Source organism: Haliotis cracherodii, unplaced genomic scaffold (genome assembly GCF_022045235.1).
Source record: "Haliotis cracherodii isolate W230 unplaced genomic scaffold, xgHalCrac1.p SCAF_7, whole genome shotgun sequence".
In the NCBI taxonomy this organism is placed as follows: Eukaryota; Metazoa; Mollusca; class Gastropoda; order Lepetellida; family Haliotidae; genus Haliotis; species Haliotis cracherodii.
Window position 1 is genome coordinate 59,862,601 of NW_027266330.1, and position 21,210 is coordinate 59,883,810.

At 43.0% G+C, this 21,210-nt stretch overlaps 1 protein-coding gene across 1 annotated transcript; it reads right to left on the reverse strand.

Annotated features, from left to right (window-relative positions):
• Positions 1-3,627: 3,627 nt before the first annotated feature.
• LOC139447591 (uncharacterized) lies at positions 3,628-20,224 on the reverse strand. The gene is made up of 4 exons (XM_071228997.1): positions 19,918-20,224; positions 19,498-19,596; positions 14,434-14,635; positions 3,628-6,462 (listed from the first exon to the last, which is right to left on the reverse strand). The coding sequence occupies exons 2-4, from the start codon at positions 19,511-19,513 to the stop codon at positions 4,092-4,094; spliced, it is 2,589 nt and encodes an 862-aa protein (XP_071085098.1). The 5' UTR covers positions 19,514-19,596; positions 19,918-20,224; the 3' UTR covers positions 3,628-4,091.
• Positions 20,225-21,210: the final 986 nt, after the last annotated feature.

Consider the following 21,210-nt stretch of genomic DNA (forward strand, 5'->3'; position numbering starts at 1 on the left):
GTTTCAAAATGGCGGCGCAATGAACCGGAAACGACGTTCATATCGGCATCACAACAACTACCGACATTACTACTGCAGAAAATGCAAGTGTTGTGGATTAAAAGAAGTCATTTCTCGGTTCTAGACTTGGAGGTTATGGAAGTATGCACCGGCACTATCCACTTCTTCAGTCTGGTGCCATCGTCACACCTGGATCTGATGGCTATGCTTATACTAGTATCTACTTTGTGGAAGAATCCTGTGGAATGTATATGAACCCCACGTCAATAAGTATATAAGATCAAATATTTGTTTAATTGCGGCTAGATACGCGCGGTGAGTGTTCGGCCGTCACCACCAGGGACAGTTTGACTTGACACCACATTTGTTTGTCGTGCATGATGTCGTCACGGTTACGTCGGCCACTTACACATAGAGTGGCTTTATCGATGTCGTTGTAGACTTGGTTTTCGAAATATATTTAAAATGTTTGTTTTGTATTGTTTGTTTAATGAAGGACTCAAAATATTATTTCCATGAACTCATGGGATTTCCGGTGAGAATAAAGGTCCCCAACCCTTGCTTCTCGTAAGAGGTGACTAAATGGGGTGGGTGGGGGAGGGTTGTGTGTGTCGTCCAAGGATCCACAATTCCTATGTTCATGGGTCTTGATTTGTGAGCACCATATCCATGCTCATAGTTTAGTCGGAATGGCAAGCGTCTGACGGGGCTGGAATGTATCTTAACGTGACGTAAAACCATTGTCACCAAATGTTAAAATTCGAACGAGAGCAGCATGACCTAACCAGCTGGGTTGAATTCGGTCAGCATTAAAGGAAAGTTCACTGAAGTACTCGACACTATTCATAACATGCACCCACTTCGTGCAGGAAGCGCAGGTGATGACCCTAGCTAGTCACCCTGTCAGTTACACCAGCGCCATGTCACTCTCGGTCATGTGTGAGCTTCAGTATTGATTAATCTTGACAATTATACCCCGACAGGGGGATGTAAGGGGATATATGTAGGTTGAAGTTATAAGCATGTCGGGCCGTGAAGATCCGGGTTAGAATAGATCTTCAGCAACCCATGATTGTCGTAAGAGGCGACTAACGAGATCAGGTGGTCAGGCTCGCTGACTTGGTTGGTGCATGGCATCGATCCCAATTCCGAAGATCGATGATGTGATGTTTATCACTGAATTGTCTGGTCCAGACTCGATTATTTACAGACCGCCGTCATATAGCTGGGATATTGCCGAGTGCAGCGTTAAACAACAAACAAGAAATATATACATGTTTCGTCTCTCCTTCTGTTTCTATTCCGGAGCAGAAGTATAAAAGTCTTCACTGTCCTTTCGTGAAAATTTGCACATATACTCAGCGTCATAATTGAAGGGTCACTCAGATATGTAGACTGCCAATAGGTCTTAGTGTGTTGACAATATGATTTAGAATTTAACATTTGAACAACATGTTAACAACTAAGGTGAAGCTACCCAAAACACACGCCTGAACGCAACCAGTGGTTCCGCCCCATGCACGGGCAATACATGACAACCTCCGTGGTCTAATGGTAGAGCGTCCGCCCGGAGAGCGGGTTCGATCCCCGGCCGCGTCATACCGAAAGACGTTAAAAGATGGTACTTGTTGTTACCCTGTCTGGCGCTCGGCATTAAGGGGCTAAAACAAGGACTGGTCGGCTCGGAGTCAGTAAACTGTGTCTGAGTGGGGTATTCATGTTAAACTGCGGCATGGTATCTCAGTGTGCTAGCACTATAAATCGGCATCAGTCCGGACTAGTACAAGCAGCCACACACACGCACATACACGTGCATGCACGTCGCTATATAAGTGCAATAATCTTGGACGCGACGTTAAACCCCATTTCACCTCACCTCCAAATGCACCTGAGCTGCACTCTTGGAAGTTGAAAATGCCACGGTCTCCTAAATATTTTTTTATCGTGTTATCTGCACGACCCTCAATAATGACGATGAGAATATATCAATCAGGTGCACTTTGTTACTGGTGCAGAATTATTTGTTTTAAATTTTGATATTTCATGAAGAAAATTGGTATCCAACATTCAAGAATATGGCCACTGACACATTGTACTATAATCCACAAATGTTGAAATGCAGCCTTTCGCTAGGTCATGGTATAGAATGTGCCGTTCCACCCCATAAGGGGAAATTCCGTCGAAACATTTCTTATCGAATGATTCATACTTTTATCAAATTTATTGAGGATGTAACACATATTGTAAACTTTATTCTTCAAAACTATTCAGCCTTCAGTTGTATTAACTGGCTAAACCTCACCTATGTTATTATAGATAAGTTATATGCTGAAAAAGAATCATTTTGAGAAAAAACCCACTAGATAATGGTTCAGTGTCGCAATTATTAATTACTTATTGCACATGAGTTCATGTAGTGAGTGAGTAAGTTTGGTTTTACGCCGCTTTTCGCAATGTTCAAACAATATCACGACGGGGAACGCCAGAAATGAATTCCCACATTGTACGCTTTGAGGGAATCGAACCAGGGCTTTCGGCGTGACGAACGCTTTATCCACTTGGCTAACCCAACCGCCTTTCACGTAGCTACACATGGCAGTTATGTAACCACATATTGCAATAATGTCATCGACAATAATGTAACCACAAATGTCATCGTATCCCAAATGCGTAGATCCATGCTCATGATGTCAATCACTGGACTGCGCGCGCGCACACACACACACACACACACACACACACACACACACACAGACACACACACACACACACACAAACACACACACACGCACATGCACGCGCGTACGCACACACCATTATCGTAACCAGATAAAAGGCGACTAACGGGATCGGGTAGTCAGTCTCGCTGACTTGGTTGATGCATGTTATCGTATCCCAGTTGCGTGGATCGATGTTCATGATGTAAATCACTGGATTGTCTCTCCCAGACTCGATTTTTTACAGACCGCCGTCTTAAAGCATAAATATTGCTGAGTTCCGCGTTAAACAACATTCATTCACTCGTAACCAGATACAAACTAAAGAGTAATTTTGTCAAGGTTTATTTCTGATGTATAGCTAGCTCTGTAGCAAGCCTGCACAGACACCCCTTCGTCAGTTCACAGTCTGCATCACACAGTGATGAGTCAGCATCACACCACCGCCATAAGTTAATTTGAATATCACGTGGATTGATTCTTTCTTGTTTGTAAATAAACGTGCGTATTCCGAAATCATAGCAGTCCGTGGCATTCGTCACCACTCGCCCCTTTCCGTAACCTGCAAGAACACTCGTCCCCTTATCGATGAATGTTATGTGCGAAAATACGACAAACCAATCAGAATGCGCGTATGATTTCAAGTTCTTCGTCAAAGAATCCCTCAGAAATACTCTCTGTTTTTACATATGTCTTGCATCTAAAAATATACCCAAGACACAGTTAAATGTGTTCAATCATACTGTATAATTTCGCATGTCCTGACGTGCTTTAAATTGCATCTGAAATATAAATAATATAGGAAAATATTTGAACCATTGCGCAACGAGTTGACAATTGTTTAGGTATACCCGTTTGCGCTAAGACGGAACCCGGTTGCAAAAATGGCCACGAGAGGCCATTCCGGCTTGTCCCGGAATAATACGAGTTGGTCACGAATGTGTCCGAGGAAGCCTTTCAATGGCATTTACAACTTGTTTTGCATAAATACGCGACTACAACTGCGACAGTGGGGTGGACGACAACACATCAATACACAGTGACCCTATCGCTAGCTCTCCTTAGGGCTTCGATGTCTGCACGTGGAATCGTACAAATATTGTAAACAAAGGATAAATACGCAAATTGAAATAGTTTTTCCCATTTTAGGAAATTTTCTCAGCGAAATTAACGACTATGCCATATCATCATCTAAATGTGTCGAATTTTCAAAAATGGAATAGATGAACATCACATGTATTTTTTTGAATGGACTGTAAAATGTAACGATTCGTCACATATCTCTGGTCTGTAGCAGAGGTACCAGGTTGATCGCAAGGAACTCTGGGTAGGAGGGCGACCCTGTGTACTGTATAGCTCTAAGTATTGCCCCCCTCACATGCTAAGCTTGAGCTCCGTGACGTCACTGGTCGCGCGGACAACGCTCTTGCGACCCTCTGGAGAGAACGAGTTGTTGTTTAACATGAGACCCCTCAAAGATTTCACAGTTTTGATGACGTCAATCACATCTTTCGTGACGTCATCTGTTATGAGGTTCCCGCTGAGGTCAACCACCTTCAGACACGCGCTCTGCAACACTGCTCCTATAATAACACCAGCTTTGACGTCATCAAGTCCCGCGTGGCAGACCGTGACTTCTTCGAGAAGTGGGCTTGAGACAATCAGCTCATGCAAGAGGGAGCACGCCCGGGCGTCGATGGCGGGAAGGAAAGTTCCCCGATGGGTATCCATAACAGAAAAGCTTTTTTTAGCGGACAGCAGATTGAGGCTCACTACTTGTAATTTGTTGCACATTTGTGCGCACTTCAGGACATCGTGTAACTTTGCGCTCGGAATGTAACAGTTTTCTAATCGGAGATGATAAAAATCACCTTGACCTTTTAATTTGATGATAACCTCTGACCCAGCCGCTTCAAGGTTACACCTCCTGACCTCGAGTCTGTGGAAGATGTTGGGCCAGCAGCCAATCACATAGGCAATCCGGTGCATGTGGCTGCAATTTTCTATTGTCAGCGTTTTAAGCGCTATGGCGGATGTGAACGTCGACGCAACCCGTCTGTGTAACGCGTGGGAGAGATTCTCGGCCGAGTTGAAAGGTCCTCCTAAAGTGAAGTTTTTCACATGGGTGTTACCTTGGAATGTCTCACAGAGGAAATGTACCAAAAACGTTGTGTCGGCGACAAACGTCGCCCGCAGCATTAACGTTGTTAAAGACGTCATACAATTCAGAGCACGTGCCAAACTGATACCGAGGCTGGACTGTGTGAACATTTTGTCCATGTGAATGACGATTCCATGAGTTGAGAGCTCGTAACGCGCCATCATGTGGATCATGTCTTGAAGCACCGAACAGACGCTGTCCTCTAAAGAAAATTCTAATATCGTTGGAAAATTTTGGGCTGCGAGTTTGCACACATCCTCTTGAAAATCTGTTTGTCTGAGACAAACTAGAACCCTGCTGACGTCACAGAGGGTACCGCGTGTCACGAGCTGATCGTGACCTAGCATCGTCACGTACTGCTGCTTGGATCTCTCCATCATTGTCTCAACAAGCGTCTTGAGGACCGCGATGTGACCCGACACGCTGAGCTGTCTGCAGCAGTACCCGCACAGACTCTCGAACACTCTGTCCTGGAGGAGATTTGGTAGGAGACTTTCCGAGATGGTTGGATTGACCAACAGATGACAGACATGCGCAGAGGCCAGGAAGTCGCGGAAACCTCTGGAGCTGTAAGCAAACATATCACTGGCTGAAGCCGATTCGTTCTGATCTCCAGTCTCGTGAATGTCTCGGATTATTCTCAAGTCACAGAGGTGAAGAGGTTGGACGGACTCCGCGAGCACGGACTTGTTGAAATAGTGTGTCCCTCTGTACAAGCCTTCGTATGCTTGTTGACGCAAGCACACGATAATCCGTTCTAAATCACCCCCAGTTCCTTTCTCTTGTAAAACGCCATCTAGTGACCGGAAGCTGTGGTGAAGAAGACACTGTATCAAGTCCGTCTTGTTGTTAGGGATGACGTCATATCCGGTTTTACAAAAGTCAGCAAGTAGCGAACTTATTAGGGGGTTTCGGAAGAATTCCCCTTGAAGATCAACCATCTTGATTTGGTCAACACTGGACACCTTGTGCTCGGGAAAGTCACACATCTTCTGCAAACGTCTCGTGAGGATTCGTGAGCCATAATCCGGGTTTATTCCGTAACAGTAGAACAGGTTATCGAACCGATGTTTGTGAATCACGCTCGGGCCAGTGAACACCATTACGCGGGCGAACGCCGTCTTGTGGGAATCTAGAGTGGCCTCAATGACCTTGATCAGCCCTGAACACACGGTCACGTTGTCAAAGTATATCTCCACGTCTCCCGAGCAACTTGTCAACCAGTCACTCATGTCGTTGGTCTGAAAGTCACACCCTTGATCCCCCAGCATGGCCTTCACTGTCTTGACAATGAATCTGATGTGGCTCTTGCTGTCCATCACGGATGAAAACGAACCCTCCGTAACGTTGGAACAGTCAAGGTACAGCGGTGTCTTTAAGTTCGGCAGATGGACGTCCTTGACCGTGGAACTGCTCGTGGCCTTCATACACTGCGTCTGTTGACACGCGACCTTGACCTCCCAAAGCTGCAGAAGACGCTGACAGATGGTTGTCTTGCCAACGCCAATATCCCCCTCCACCAGGATGCTGACGCTCCGGGAAGGTCGAGGATACACCAGGTCATCAATCGACGCTGTTTCAAGTCTGTGGAAAAAAGAGAGAGAAAACGATATATTGAATTTCCTATTGAGTGAGTATGATTTTTACGCCGCTTTTAGCAATATTCCAGCAATATCACGTCGGAGGACACCAGAAATGGGCTTCACACATTGTACCCATGTCGGGAATCGAACCCGGGTCTTCGGCGTGACGAGTGAACGCTTTAACCACTAGGCTACCGCCCTTATTGCTCTTAGAGACAATAGTCTAGGAAGAAAGCCATTAGCGATTGGTCACATAAAGGAGGACATACAGAGAGGTATGTGTTGGAGGCCCCGTCGCATAGACTACAATCACACATTGGCAATGTTGTGTTGCATTCTTGGATTCTTTGAAGTCACCTTACATTAATCATGCCTTCTTTTAAGTCACCTTACATTAATCATGCATTCTTTGAAGTCACTTTACATTAATCATGCATTCTTTGAAGGCACGTTACATTAATCATGCATTCTTTGAAGGCACTTTACATAAATCATGCATTCTTTGAAGTCACCTTACATTAATCATGCATTCTTTGAAGTCACTTTACATTAATCATGCATTCTTTGAGGTCACTTTACATTAATCATGCATTCTGTGAAGTCACCTTACATTAATCATGCATTCCTTGAAGTCACTTTACATTAACCATGCATTCTTTGAAGTCTCTTTACATTAATCATGCATTCTTTGAAGTCACTTTACATTAATCATGCATTCTTTGAAGTCACCTTACATCAATCTTGGATTCTTTGAAGTCACCTTACATTAATCATGCATTCTTTGAAGTCACCTTACATTAATCATGCATTCTTTGAGGTCACTTTACATTAATCATGAACTTTCCAACCGAATCGCCTTGGTGGCACTGGTGGACATCGCTAAGAACTTATCATAAGTGGACATCAAGCTGCAAATCCACGTGATTCTGCCCTGATGAAAATCTACGATAAAGGCGGAAAGCTCTTAGAGACTGGTGATGTAAACAATAACCCTCTTTACGATCGTGGTTACAGAGGCTGTTTACGTTTATTATCTAAGTCTTCCTAGAACAGATGATCCTCCTCTATTTTAAGTATGTACTTTGTTTTTCGATTCAAGTGTCCACGACGTCATATCCCTTGATGCCAAAGGATTTACTTATGATTCCTTATATTCTCATAGTAATATCATGATAGGGTTAAACGTCGCGTTCAAGATTACTGCACTTATATAGCGGCGTGCGTGTGTGTGTGTGTGTGTGTGTGTGTCGCTGCTCGTACTTGTTCGGACTAATGCCGATTTCATAGTGCCAGCTCACTAACATACCATGCCGCAGTTTAACATGAATACCCCACTCAGACACAGTATACTGACTCTGATGATAACGCTTTGTTATTACTAAGAAATGGGGGGGGGGGGGGGGGGGGGGATATAGGTACAAAGAAACAGTTTATATTGATGTAGTGGCGTGTTGAGTATTAATGCCCTCTACAAAGTAAGTCAAAGAATATTATGTCGGTGTGTTTGACATATGCAATCCCGTGCTCGTGGGTTTTACCAAAGTGTTAAACGTCTAAGACCTGCATCACTTCTCGCTTACCTCTCACGTCAAGCTGATATATAAATGAATACTGTTCGACGTGCCGTTAAACCAAACTCACTCTCTTTCGCCGATTATTCTAGGGGTTTCTTTGAGAACAACATGACAATGAACTTGTTCTCTTTTTTCTTTCCCTAAGTATAGCCCGGCATGGGCTGACGCGCACCTGGCTTTTGTCTGACCACGGCTTGTCATAACACTGTCAGGGAAATGTACACTGGGAACGGGGGAGGGCATTGCGTGCTAGTCAGACACCGGGTTCGTTTCAACGGTTACGTACCCATTCCCCGACATATCTATAGCCGAATAAAGTACCTCTTGACACATATGAAACACATTGTGAAATATATGTGAAACACACAGTGAAATACATGTGAATCATGGTGAAATACATGTAAAACACAAGGAAATACAAGGTGAAACACACTAGGAAATCTATGTGAAACACTGGGAAATACAAGGTGAAGCACAAAGTAAAACATGCAGTAAAACACATAGTAAAACACGTTGTAAAAGACGTAGTGAAACACGTTGGGAAACAGTAAAACACGCAGGAAAACGTAGTGAAACACGTTGTAAAACACGTAGTGAAACAGTAAAACGCGTAGTGAAACAGTAGAACACGTAGTGAAACACATACAAAAAGACGGTATAACGTGGTACATCTTGTTACCCTGCCTGCTGGCGTTCAGCATTAATTAGAACAAGGACTAATCTACTCGGGAGTTGTGTTTGAGTGGGGTATTCATGTTAAACTGCAGCATGGTATCTCAGTGGGCTGGCACTGTAAAATCGGCATTAGCCCGGACTAGAACAAGCAGCCACGCAGGTGCTTGCATGTCGCAATAAAAGCACAATAATCTTGATCGCGGCGTGAAACTCATGGCCAATGCGGCCAGGTTTTATCGAGGCAGGCTTTCAAACAGGTATCGCTGTGTGTATCACAGGATAGTGTTTTCGAGAATCAGCTACCGTAAAGCCTTGATTAAACATATGTTTAAATAGGTTTTTGGATATGGCGTATATTTGAGGCAGGCTTTATTTCCATTTTCATCAAATGTCTCTTTTTCCATCAAGCACTTGGCCAGGCACCCTTTAAGGCAGGTTTCGTCATTTCTGTGCGTAGGTTGCCCGGGCGTTGATAATGAGTGAGTGAGTATGCCTTTGCGACGCTTTTAGCAATATTCCAGCAATATCATGGCGGGGGACACCAGAAATGGCCTTAACGCATTCTATCCATTTTGGGAATAGAACCCGGATCTTCGACGTGACGAGCGAACACTTTAACCACTAGGCTACCCGACCGCCCCTCCTGGCGTTAACATAGATGCAGGCGATTATTCATAGAATAAATAAATGATATATAATTGAAGATTTACGGAAATGTAGACATAAAGGCACACAATTCTATGATAAAGTCAAGAGTTGGCACCGAGTCCAAGGTTCGAGATAACACTGTGTATTTGTATCCCGAATTCGCGGTAAGAAGCGAAGTTTACATGCATTTATATAGCGGCGGTCGGGACCAGGTTCGATATAGCGGTACATTCGAGATGTCCGGATTCGACTGTACATATGAATTAATAAAGCGTACAATCCAAAACAAATGTATCGCCTTCTTCATGCCAAGTTCTAATACTACCAAAGTATGGCATGGTTTCCTTGCTTAACAGTGTCTAGATTGACACAAGAAAAAGGATATATGATGATGGTCGTCATGGATACGTTCCTAGCTGTATGGTCGCGTCGTTTTCTGCAAATGGCTGAAGTTTTAAACTGAGACGTTAACTGATAGTTTTACACAGTTTGATGAAGCGCAGGATGAACATGGGCGACTTGGCAACTTATCAATGGAGCTACACTTAAAATTGCTGGCATTTCGTGTACTGAGATATTCTGCAGATATGATGTTATCTGATAACCAACAGTTTCAAGCTTGTTGATTTCGGTGTGCACACGAAGCGGATTTACGTGACGTGTGCACACACGTATAGACAGCTGACGGTAATGAGTGACATCGACCGGAGCAATTGCAAGCCCCGCCTACTTTTATCAGCCAATCAGAAAACAGTATTCCGCTAGAGGGCGTGGCCTTTGTTTTTACATGAACGAAATAAGCATGCTTTGTATGTCAATCAAATGCCATGGACTCAATTGCAAATTATTTGCAGTATTATTACGCGATTTTTTAAATTATTATTTTGTAGATTACACAAGGTCGCGGTTGTATAGTATACATCAGTTCACGCCCTTTGTGTCGTCAGTGCTACATGAAGTAACCCTACACCTGTGTATTTGTCGTAAATCGCCTGAATTTCAGTTGCTTGAGGTTGGACCACAATCCAAGTGTCAAGTGGTGTAACGGACTTGTATCATACCCAATCACAGGTAATAACTACAATGATGTTCAATGAAACTCCGCCCACTTATTGACCTGACGTCATGGGGCAAGGTCGGGATGATTCGAATACGCTCAGTTAATCCTATGCCTCACTTGATAATGGGTAGAATAGGTCTTCAGTAACCCATGCCTGCCGTAACAGGCGACTATGCTTGTCGTAAGAGGCGACTAACGGGGTCCGGCGGTCGGGCTCGTTGACTTGGTTGATTCATGTCATCGATCCCAATTGCGTCGATCGATGTTCGTGATGTCAATCACTGGATTGTTTGGTCCGGTCTCGATTATTTACAGTCATACAGCTGGAGGATCTTAACTGGTGATTTAGCATAACTGGTTGTCCGTCATACAGACCCTGATACAAATATATCCAATATAGCCCACGCAAGCCTGTAATGTTTGGCAAGTCTAGAAAATAAAGAAAGTCTCTGGTCTCCTTTTTATTATATTTTATAACTATGATATAACAAGTGTTTTTTTCTGTAAAATATGTTCATTTCTGACACTAGATGTCAGTCTACGTACATGGTAACAGTTGGTTCTGCCAGTGCCAATTCAAAGTTTAAAAATCTCTGACGTAGGCGGTTAATGACGTCATAAATAGTCGATACCTTTTCGCGTATTATCTTGCCCAATCACGTCAAGTCAATAAGTGGGCGGGGTTTTATTGTACATCATTGTAGTTATTACCTGTGATTGGGTGTGGTACAAGTCCGTTATACCATTTGACACTCGACCGATTATGGGCCAACACGGCTATGGCCCATACTCGGTCACGTGACATGGCATAACTATTACTTAGTACTCAAAGAATACTTCTACTTATGTATTTAAAAAAAAATAAAATTAATTTAAAACTTTTAAAAATTTATTCAAGATTTAAATGCTGATGGGTATCTTAGACATCTTATATTTGAAAATCAAATTCTGCATAAATTTACAATTCAACATGGTAGGTGTCTACATTTGACAATTTATTTTACACAAAATTACTCAGCCACAGACTACCTTATATAAACTGTTGCAGGAATGAGTGATGGTTAAATAGACAAAATGAAATCTAACAACAGTTCTTTCAGTGAGTTACATAAATAACAAACGCGACATACTTTCTTTTTTAGTTTATGTCCTAATATAAGAGCATGTTGACGGATACATTCACCGAACAAGGCATTTGCCATATGTTATACACATAACATTTATCGGTTGTAATTACGACATTTGACATTTGTATTTTGTTTCCATGCTAGCGTTCAACAGAATCCTTTCGGAATGTTGTTTATTCGTTTCTTTGTTGCTTCACGTCACACTCAGCAATTTTCCACCTATATGATGGCGGTCTGTATATAATCGAGTCTGGACCAGACAATCCAATGATTGACATCACGAACATCGATCCACGCAATTGGGATATGATGACATGCATCAACAAAGTCAGCGAGCCTGACCACCCGATCCCGTTAGACGCCGTTGGTTACGACAAGCATGTGTTGCTGAAGGCCAATTCTATACCGGGTCTTCTATTCGAGACATACAACCCTGTCATTGTTTCACAAGCCTTTCGCTTGTCGGTGTGAACACGATTAGCAAAGCTTAGGTAATCATTAGTTAGTGTTTCAAGTCTAAACAGTGTAAACGAAAATGGCAGAATGCCCAGCAAATGGCTTATCAATTGTTTATCGATGGGACCCCGCGAAGATGTCTACATGTCGTAATTAATTCCAAGACAAAGTTTTCAGCACTTTTGTTGATAATTGCTCCCAAATTACTTCGCCAATAATTGCTCGCCCCGGCATGGCGTGAAAATATACATAGGCAGTCGCGAGTGGTCATGCTGTATCGTGTTATAACACTGCGCTCCGCACATAGAACATGTAGCTAAGGTACTGCCGACGTCCTCATCAATAGCAAACAAACGGAAGAGCCAGTCCACCCTGAAGGTTTGAGTCAAGTGATTGTCTACCACTACATGCGAATGAGGCGTGAGTGAGTGAGTTGGGTTTAACGCCGCTTTTAACAGTATTCCAGTTATTTTAGGGCGTGTCAGCTTAATGTGAGAGGAAAGCCCGAAGTGATGCAGGTCTCAGACGTTTACCACTTCGGTGAAACCCACGAGCACGGGTATGGTGCTGACAAACCTAGAAACATAATCGGGGGGAACCAGGATTCGGACCCACAATCATAGGTTTCTGGCGTGCTCAAGGGACGCAACTCTGCACAGCGAATCACGGCGCCTTAGACGACTTGGCCACCCGTGTCCCCGCGCCAGAAGCATCCAGGAGATGTGTTCAGAGACACGAGACTTGCCCTCCTCAACACGTATCCGTTGTGTTTTAGTGTGACAACCCCTTCCCTTGAATCTCGAATAGCATCTAATTTTTCAAACAGTTGCTCACCATGATTCCCGATTACACTAACCCGCTTATAACGAACTACGGTTATAACGAACACAAAGACACCACTAATTTAAGTTCGTTATAACCGTAGTTCGTTCGTTATAAACATATGTACAGCATATATACAGCAAATTGACGGATCAAAACACATTTCGTTATATCCGTCAGTTCGCTTTAAGCGTGATCGTTATTAACGTAGTTTACTGGACTTCTTACTCAAAAGCACAGGTCAGAATTCCCTCTTCATGGCAGAATGTCGATCACAGACGAAAACCTATAGAACGCGTTCCCAGGTTATAAAGGGTTGCAATTTGAAGTCAAACAAGTAAAGAACCGATGGTAAAGAATTTAAGAAGAGGGTGTCCCAAGTTGGATAACGTGTTCCTAATCCTTTTCCATTTGTGAATACAATATGTTTTAACTAAACCGAACAAGTAAATAAATATCGAAAAATATATGTTAGTTTTCGATATTTCTTTACTTTAGTTTAGTTTAACCATGTTTTATTCACAAATATTATAAGCATACATACGATTTGACTTACGTCCCGCGTACAACACTACAGTCAACTACGTTTATAACGAACACGCTTATAACGAACTGACGGATATAACGGACTTGCTTTTTTGTCCCTGACATTTGCTGTAGTTATGCTGTATATATGCTTGTAACGAACAACGGTTATAACGAGCTAAAATTAGTGGTCCCTTGAGTTCGTTATAACCGTAGTTTACTGTACATAGTCCCGAATACCCCCTAAACAGACCCCCGAATCCTGCGTACCAAAAGGGGATTGGCAGGCTGAACCGTGGGTATCCTTAAATCAGTTTTAGTTCCAGCCTTGGGATGGGGATTGTTATAGATCAGGGGAGACCTATCTTTGTTTGCATGCTATTTTACGCCGCACTTATTATTCCAACGAGTGAGGACCTGACAATCCAGTGATTAATTATATGAGCCATGGGGTTACGAAAACACGCAATCAACCAAGTCACCGAGTCTGACACGGTAGAAGACCGCCTCCGTGGTCTAGTGGTAGAGCGTCCGCCCGGAGAGCGGAAGGTCCGGGGTTCGATCCCCGGCCGCGTCATACCAAGAGACGTTAAAAGGTGGTACTTGTTGTTACCCTGCCTGACGCTCGGCAAAAAAGCGGCTAAAACAAGGACTGGTCGGCTGGGAGTCAGTTTACTGTGTCTGAGTGGGGTATTCATGTTAAACTGCGGCATGGTATCTCAGTGGGCTATCTCAGTCCGGTCTAGTACAAGCAACCATACACACATACACGTGCATGCACGTCGCTATATAAGTGCAATAATCTTGAACGCGACGTTAAACCCAATTTCACCTCACCTCACCTGACACGGTAGAGATTCGGCGATTCAAACTCAAGAATAGCTGATCCTGGCACGGCGAAGGGACACAACTTTGCACAACGTGTTGCTGCATCTCAATGTAACAAGCTTCAAGGACATGTGTTAGGACAAAAGCAGTGTGCACACACATGGCAATGCGGAGTTATACACCATGCAACTACCTGGCAAACTACAGCACTAGACGAGCACTCCGCTACACGAAAATAGTTCTGTGGGTGATATCACCTTGTCAGCGGATAGTACGCAGGCCAGAGTGACGTGTGCAGATCATTCCGCACTTTAAACCTGGGAACTCTTTTTATTTGGAAAAAGGGTTCCCGAAGTGGCAATTGTCTTTCCAGGTCACATGACCTCCCATCACGTGACTCCCGATGGCGCTTGTAGGTTGCCAGGAGACATGACCTCAGTCGTTCACCAAACTGAGATGCTGAAAGATAATTGAGAAACTTAAAAACAATGCATTAGAATAAGACTTTAGATTGATTGTTTGTTTGTTTGTTGTTTAACGCCGCACTCAGCAATATGACTTTAGTAAAAGGCGACTAACGGGATCGGGTGGTCAGGCTCGCCGACGTGCTTGATGCATGTCATCGATCCGAATTGCGTGGATCGATGCTCATGTTGTCAATCACTGGATTGTCTAGTCCAGACTCGATTACTTACAGACCGCGGTCATATACCTGGAATATTGCTGAGTGCGGCGTTAAACATCAAACAAACAAACAAACAAACAAACAAACAAAACAAACAAAACTTCGTCTCATACAGAATACAGAAACCCCTTTCACAGAGATCTCAGGGACCTTAATCAAATCAAGGTCGTATCAATAATCAATTGATCTTAATTCAGCAATGCTTAAAAATAAGTGTACTGTATTTTACACGGACTGAAGGCCGAAAGAACAAAATAAACATGATTTGATTTCGCGCTTGATATTTCATCAACCATCAACAGTGGGGAGGGGGCAGGGTTCATCGCGAAGTTTCACGCGGCAATGGAGAACGAACAATCTGGAATGGTGACTGCAACGAGCATGAATTGAGGAATACCCATGGATGCTATCACAGTTATTTAAGTGAAAATATGTGTTATGTCCTGTAACACAAGCGAGACTTGATTCTCGATTGACAATGTCCGTCGGAGCTCACCAGGACGTTGTGAGTGAGTTTGGTTTTACGCCGCTTTTAGCAATATTCCAGCAATATCACGGCGGGGGGACACCAGAAAAGGGCTTCACACATTGTACTTATGTGGGGAATCGAACCCGGTCTTCGGCGTGACAAGCGAACGCTTTAACTACTTGGCTACCCAACCGACCCTGTAAACACAGTAAATTTCTCTGATTCTTGCACAGTAGAGTCAAATTAGTCATTCGTTCTATTTTGACGCTTGTTGCTGCAAGCGCTAATTATCACCAAAGGCGAATGTATTTAGAAATTATATTACCGTTATGTCGATGATAAAACTTTACCGACTTAAAAGCAAGCGAAAATGGCGGACAACATTTTTTTGGCAGCTATAGTGTGTTCAACATGAAAAAAAGACGAGTTCGTCTACTAAGCCTACGCATGTACCTGCCATTTCAAAGAAACATTTCTTTTCCTGTAAATCTATATCGTAGACCGCGCTCTAACTATCATCTTCCACATTCACACGAACGAGCTGGTCGAGTTTAGACCGAGCAACGAAACAGACATTCTCATTAAAGTCAGATCTTAGTTCTTGCTAACGCTAAACAAACGCTATGTTTAGCGGTAGCGAGAACTTGGGAGTTGATTTTAATGAGATTGCAAAACAGAACGGAAGATATCATAACTGAAAAGAAAACATGTACTGTATAGTTCTTCCCGCAATAAACTGTTCTCCTTTAAATGTATTCATTGATAGTCCCTAACAAGGGCCCTAGCTAGTAATTCTTTTTATTGGGACCGCCTCCGTGGTCTAGTGGTAGGGCGTCCGCCCGGAGAGCGGAAGGTCCGGGGTTCGATATCCAGCCGCATCATACCAAAAGACGTTAAAAGATGGTACTTGTTGTTACCCTGTCTGGCGCTCGGCATTGAGGGGTTAAAGCAATTAGTGTCTTAGTGGGGTATTCATGTTAAACTGCGGCATGGTATCTCGCACTATAAATCGGCATCAGTCCGGACTAGTACAAGAAGACACACACACACACACACACACACACACACACACACACACACACACGTCGTAGGGCGTCCGCCCGGAAAGCGGAAGGTCCGGGGTTCGATCCCCGGCCGCGTCATACAAAAAGACGTTAAAAAGATGGTACTTATTGTTACCCTGCCTGGCGCTCGGCAAAAAGAACTAAAACAAGGACCGTCGGAGTCAGTGTACTCTGAGTGGGATATTCATGTTAAACTGAGGCATGGTATTTCAGTGGGCTAGCACTATGAATCAACATCAGCCACACAAACACACGTGCATGCACGTCGCTATATAAGTGCAGTAATCTTAGACGCAACGTTAAACCCCATTTCACCTCTCCTCGTACTTCTTTACATTTGAGTTCCCGATACTATATTTAGACATTGTTTCAAAAGTTGTGCCCTGACGGGAGGTCACGAGGATTCCCTTTTGAGAAAGTAGTTCCCGATACTATTTTTAGACATTGTTTCAAAAGTTGTGCACTGACGGGAGGTCACGGGGATTCCCTTTTGAGAAAGTAGTTCCCGATCGCAGTACCGAAAATTACACTTAATCTTAAGTCAGCCAATCCGAGAAGAGGATAACACAGTCACTTAGTTGAGAATAACGTGCAACCCACAGGAATAAGTCCCGAATCAATTAATTTTGGTAAGCATTGGCTGATTATGTTACGAGGGACACGGATGCTCCGTACTTCAGGGTTGCGGGAGGTTCTTGTGATATATCCTTCATCTTACTAATCAGTACGTGACGTTGCACCAACAGTGTGTTTGAGCTCATGCGACCTGGAATCCGACATTTTTCTATAATTTCTCAGATATCTTTGTTTGTTTGTTTGTTTGTTGTTTAACGCAGCACTCACCAATATTCCTGCTATATGACGGCGGTCTGTAAACTAACCAAGTCTGGACCAGACAATCCAGTGATTGACATCATGAGAATCGATCCTTTTTAATTGAGATCGATGACATGCATCAACCAAGTCAGCGAGCCTGACCACCCGATCCGTTAGTCGTCTCTTAAGACAAGCATAGTCGCCTTTTACGGCAAGCATGGGTTGTTGAAGACCCGGATCTTCACGGGTCTAGATATCTACAATCAAGTTGAAGTTCAGCTCACGAGACCAATGTTACACATAGAACTAACATTTTGTAAGTTTACACATTACTAATAACAGAGCTCCAGATAACGTGTTTTTACTCGAAGGTTTCTATTTTAATTGGGTTATTACATTTTTCATTGGGTAACCAATATGTTTTCACTCATCAGTTTATCACTCTATTGGGTTTTCTATATAAGTAAATATATTGAGATTTAAAAAAAGAAAAAATGTTTTAGTTGTATATAACAGTTCTAAATATAGGCTTGACTCGTAAAGTAAATTAGCTCGTAATTGTGTTTCAGAAATTAGCTCCGTTGTACGCATGCTGAAAAAGCTTCATTGGGTATTTACGCATGCTATTTTCAAACAATTGAGTTATTCATTTCATGCATGCGTTTCTGTACGCAAGTTAATTGAAAGTAATTGGGTTTTGTATAGTTGCGTGGGGTATTTTACGCATACGCAGTTTATCTGTAGCTCTGACTAACAGCTTTACGTTAACTGAGAGGATGGCCCGTTATAACCAGAAGGGTGAAGAATGCACCGAGTTTGCTTTTTATGTAATTGAAAATTGAAAGAACTGTTGGTAAATTAATCTTTAAAAAAATCGAGGTTGCCTCATTGGAAAACACATTCCGACTGTAATTTTCGAAATCTGGTAAGCGACGCTCTGATTGGTCGGATCAAGGGTCGATCTGACGTGACCCCTAACTGGATGTTCTCAGATCCCTCTTTAGCCATAGCGAGAACACAGTTCTGATTTCAATGAGATTGGTTGTTAAATTTGATTATGTGTATCAAACCACCCCTCATTCCTGCAACAGTTTGTAAAAAGTATCTGTGTCTGGGTAATTTTGTGTAAAAATAAATTGGTTTAATGAAGACTTGGGTAAGGAATGACTATGCAACCAATTATCCCCCATCCCCCCCCAAAAAAACATACAAAAAAAACAAAAAAACAGACAAAAAAAAACAAAGAAAAAAACAAAACACACACCATGTTTGAAATGTTGTACCTTCGTGCCGAAAAAAGCAAAATTAGTGATTTTTAAAGATCAGATAATTAAGATTTTGTTTAATCTTTAAAAAATATAAATCAAATGATATTTCAAAAAATAAAAACATGTAGAGGTATTCTTTGAGTTCTAAGCGCCAGTATAGTTCATTTTTTGGATATAATATCGCTAATTTAAAGATTTTATCAATTGAAAATCAAATATTAGATAAAAGCAACTAAGAGGTATAGTTTCTTTTGCTGCTCAAAACGTCTTTTATTCAGGTTGAAAAACGACAAGGATGGTAATGATTATATTTTTTGTAAACGCACTGGGATTCTGGTAATCGCGAATTGAGGTGAAATGGGGTTTAACGTCGCGTCCAAGATTATTGCACTTATATAGCGACGTGCATGCACGTGAGTGTGTGGCTGCTTGTACTAGTCCGGACTGATGCCGATTTATAGTGCTAGCTCACTGAGATACCATGCCACAGTTTAACATGAATACCCCACTCAGACACAGTATACTGACTCCGAGCCGACCAGTCCTTGTTTAAGGCCCTTGATGCCGAGCGTCAGGCAGGGTAACAACGAGTTCCATCTTTTAACGTCTTTTGGTATAACGCTGCAGGGCATCGAACCCCGGACCTTCCGCTCTCCGGGCGGACACGCTACCACTAGACCACGGAGGCGGTCTCCGGTGATCGTAAGGACAAAATGGCCACTGCGTGTGGTCCCAATTTAAGCTGTTCTTGATGTAGGAACACAGTATCTTCTACGCATTCACTTTCTCATGTTGTTGTTTGTCATTGATGAGGTAACCATCTTGCTTAACATCTGTATCTCGTTCAAAGAATAACATGTTGGTAACAAAGATTATATTGCCATACTTTCGTTATTTGGATCTACCAATAAAAGCAGAGTCTCCCCTTTCCAAACAGACTCGTTATAACGAAACCTAATACCTTCATGTACCTTGAAGTGCGCGTGTTTAACCCAGGTTTAGTGTTATGATGTGTTTACCTTGAACCGCGTCCATTCCGTGTGAAATGAGAGTTTCAGTGCTTCATACCGCTCTTGGTAGCTCCCACCGCCGGCAAGCCAAATATATCACAAGAGTGTCTGAAAATACAACAAAGGTTGAAGGTAAGTGAGTTGGTAACGGGAACACTGGCATGCTAGGGTACTTATGTAGATGTACGTACAACGTCAGAGAGATGCAAATATACATTGTACGACACGGTACGGTAATTAACAAGGTATCATGGAGAGAGAGAGAGAGAGAGAGAGAGAGAGAGAGAGAGAGAGAGAGAGAGAGAGAGAGAGGCGCGTTCGTCATTCAGCTTTTGCATTCATTTTTCTGAAAATAGGGTTTGAGCGAAGTACAGCGTCTAAGAATATAAATCTTAGTATAAGGGTTACTAATATATAGATGCAACTTACTTTTAGATATACATCTTCGCTTCATCTTGCCAAGACGCAATATGAAACTTTAAGAATGTTCTCGTCTCCTGCAGAAGAACCCGGATGAATGGGGTAGCCACTTCCCCGGAACTGCTCAGCGCAGCTCTCAGGTTATAGAAACATCAGCCTCACTCTAATGATCCCGGCATCTCTCTGTAGCAGTGTGGGTGACGTATTTCACATTCTGGAGATATTTCTCTGATAAACGCGTGAATTTCCTGGCTACCTGTGCGGCGCGTTATCGCCGGACAGAAGTCTTCCCACAGACAGGTACGCCACCTCTCGAGCAATGGCGGCAGCAGAAAGGGATTTCTCTGGTATCCGATTTCATGAAGCACCGGAAAGAAGATGGCACAGGAATAGATCAGCGAAAGGGGGGGGGGGGGGGGGTTCTAGGAGGGGTAGAGGTAACGTATGTGCTGATAGCGGCGCCAGGCTGGGCTAGAGTTGCATCCAGAGGCTCTGGAACACTGGAAGTTGGGCACTGATCAAGCGCGAGTGCAGACTTCGGGAGGTTATCAACAACTAAGATGTATTATGATACTCAGGAATGTCATTTTTTTAAATGTACGTGTTTCGGGGTGAATTGATCAATGTAAAAATATGACGTAATTGTTTAATTGATCCCTTGATTAATTTTGAACGTGATTACATACTCGACCCGTGAAGAACTGGGGTAGAAAAGGTCTTCAGCAACACATGCTTCCCGGAAAAGGTGACTATGCTTGTCGTAAGAGGCGACTGACGGGATCGGGTGGTCAGGGTCGCTGCATTTTATGCAGGTCATCGGTTCCCTATTGCGTGGATCGATGCTCATGATGTCAATCACTGGATTGTCTGGTCCAGACTAGATTTTTTCTCAGACCATCGTCATATAGCTGGAAGAGTGGTGAGTGCGGCGTTAAACAACAAACAAACAAACAAAACATCTATACTCAGTCTGTGTAACTATTGAACGAGTGAATTAGAAAACATGTGAGTGAGTGTGTATGATTTTAAGCCGCTTTGAGGGACCGACCATTTAATATTCGGGGGTGGGATTGTATCCAAAGAAAATTAATTGTCCAAGAATTTTTTAAAAATAAATATTTATGCTTCCGAGTGTTGAGAAAAAAATGCATGCCACAAAAATTACATTGCTGCAAGGTGTTTTTCTTAAAGCCCAAAGACATCCGATCAGCCCAATCGGGCCGCATGCGCAGAAAATATTTTTCAAGTGGAAATGGGCATTTTATAGTAACCCACGTGTCTCAATCTAAAATACATGCGGTA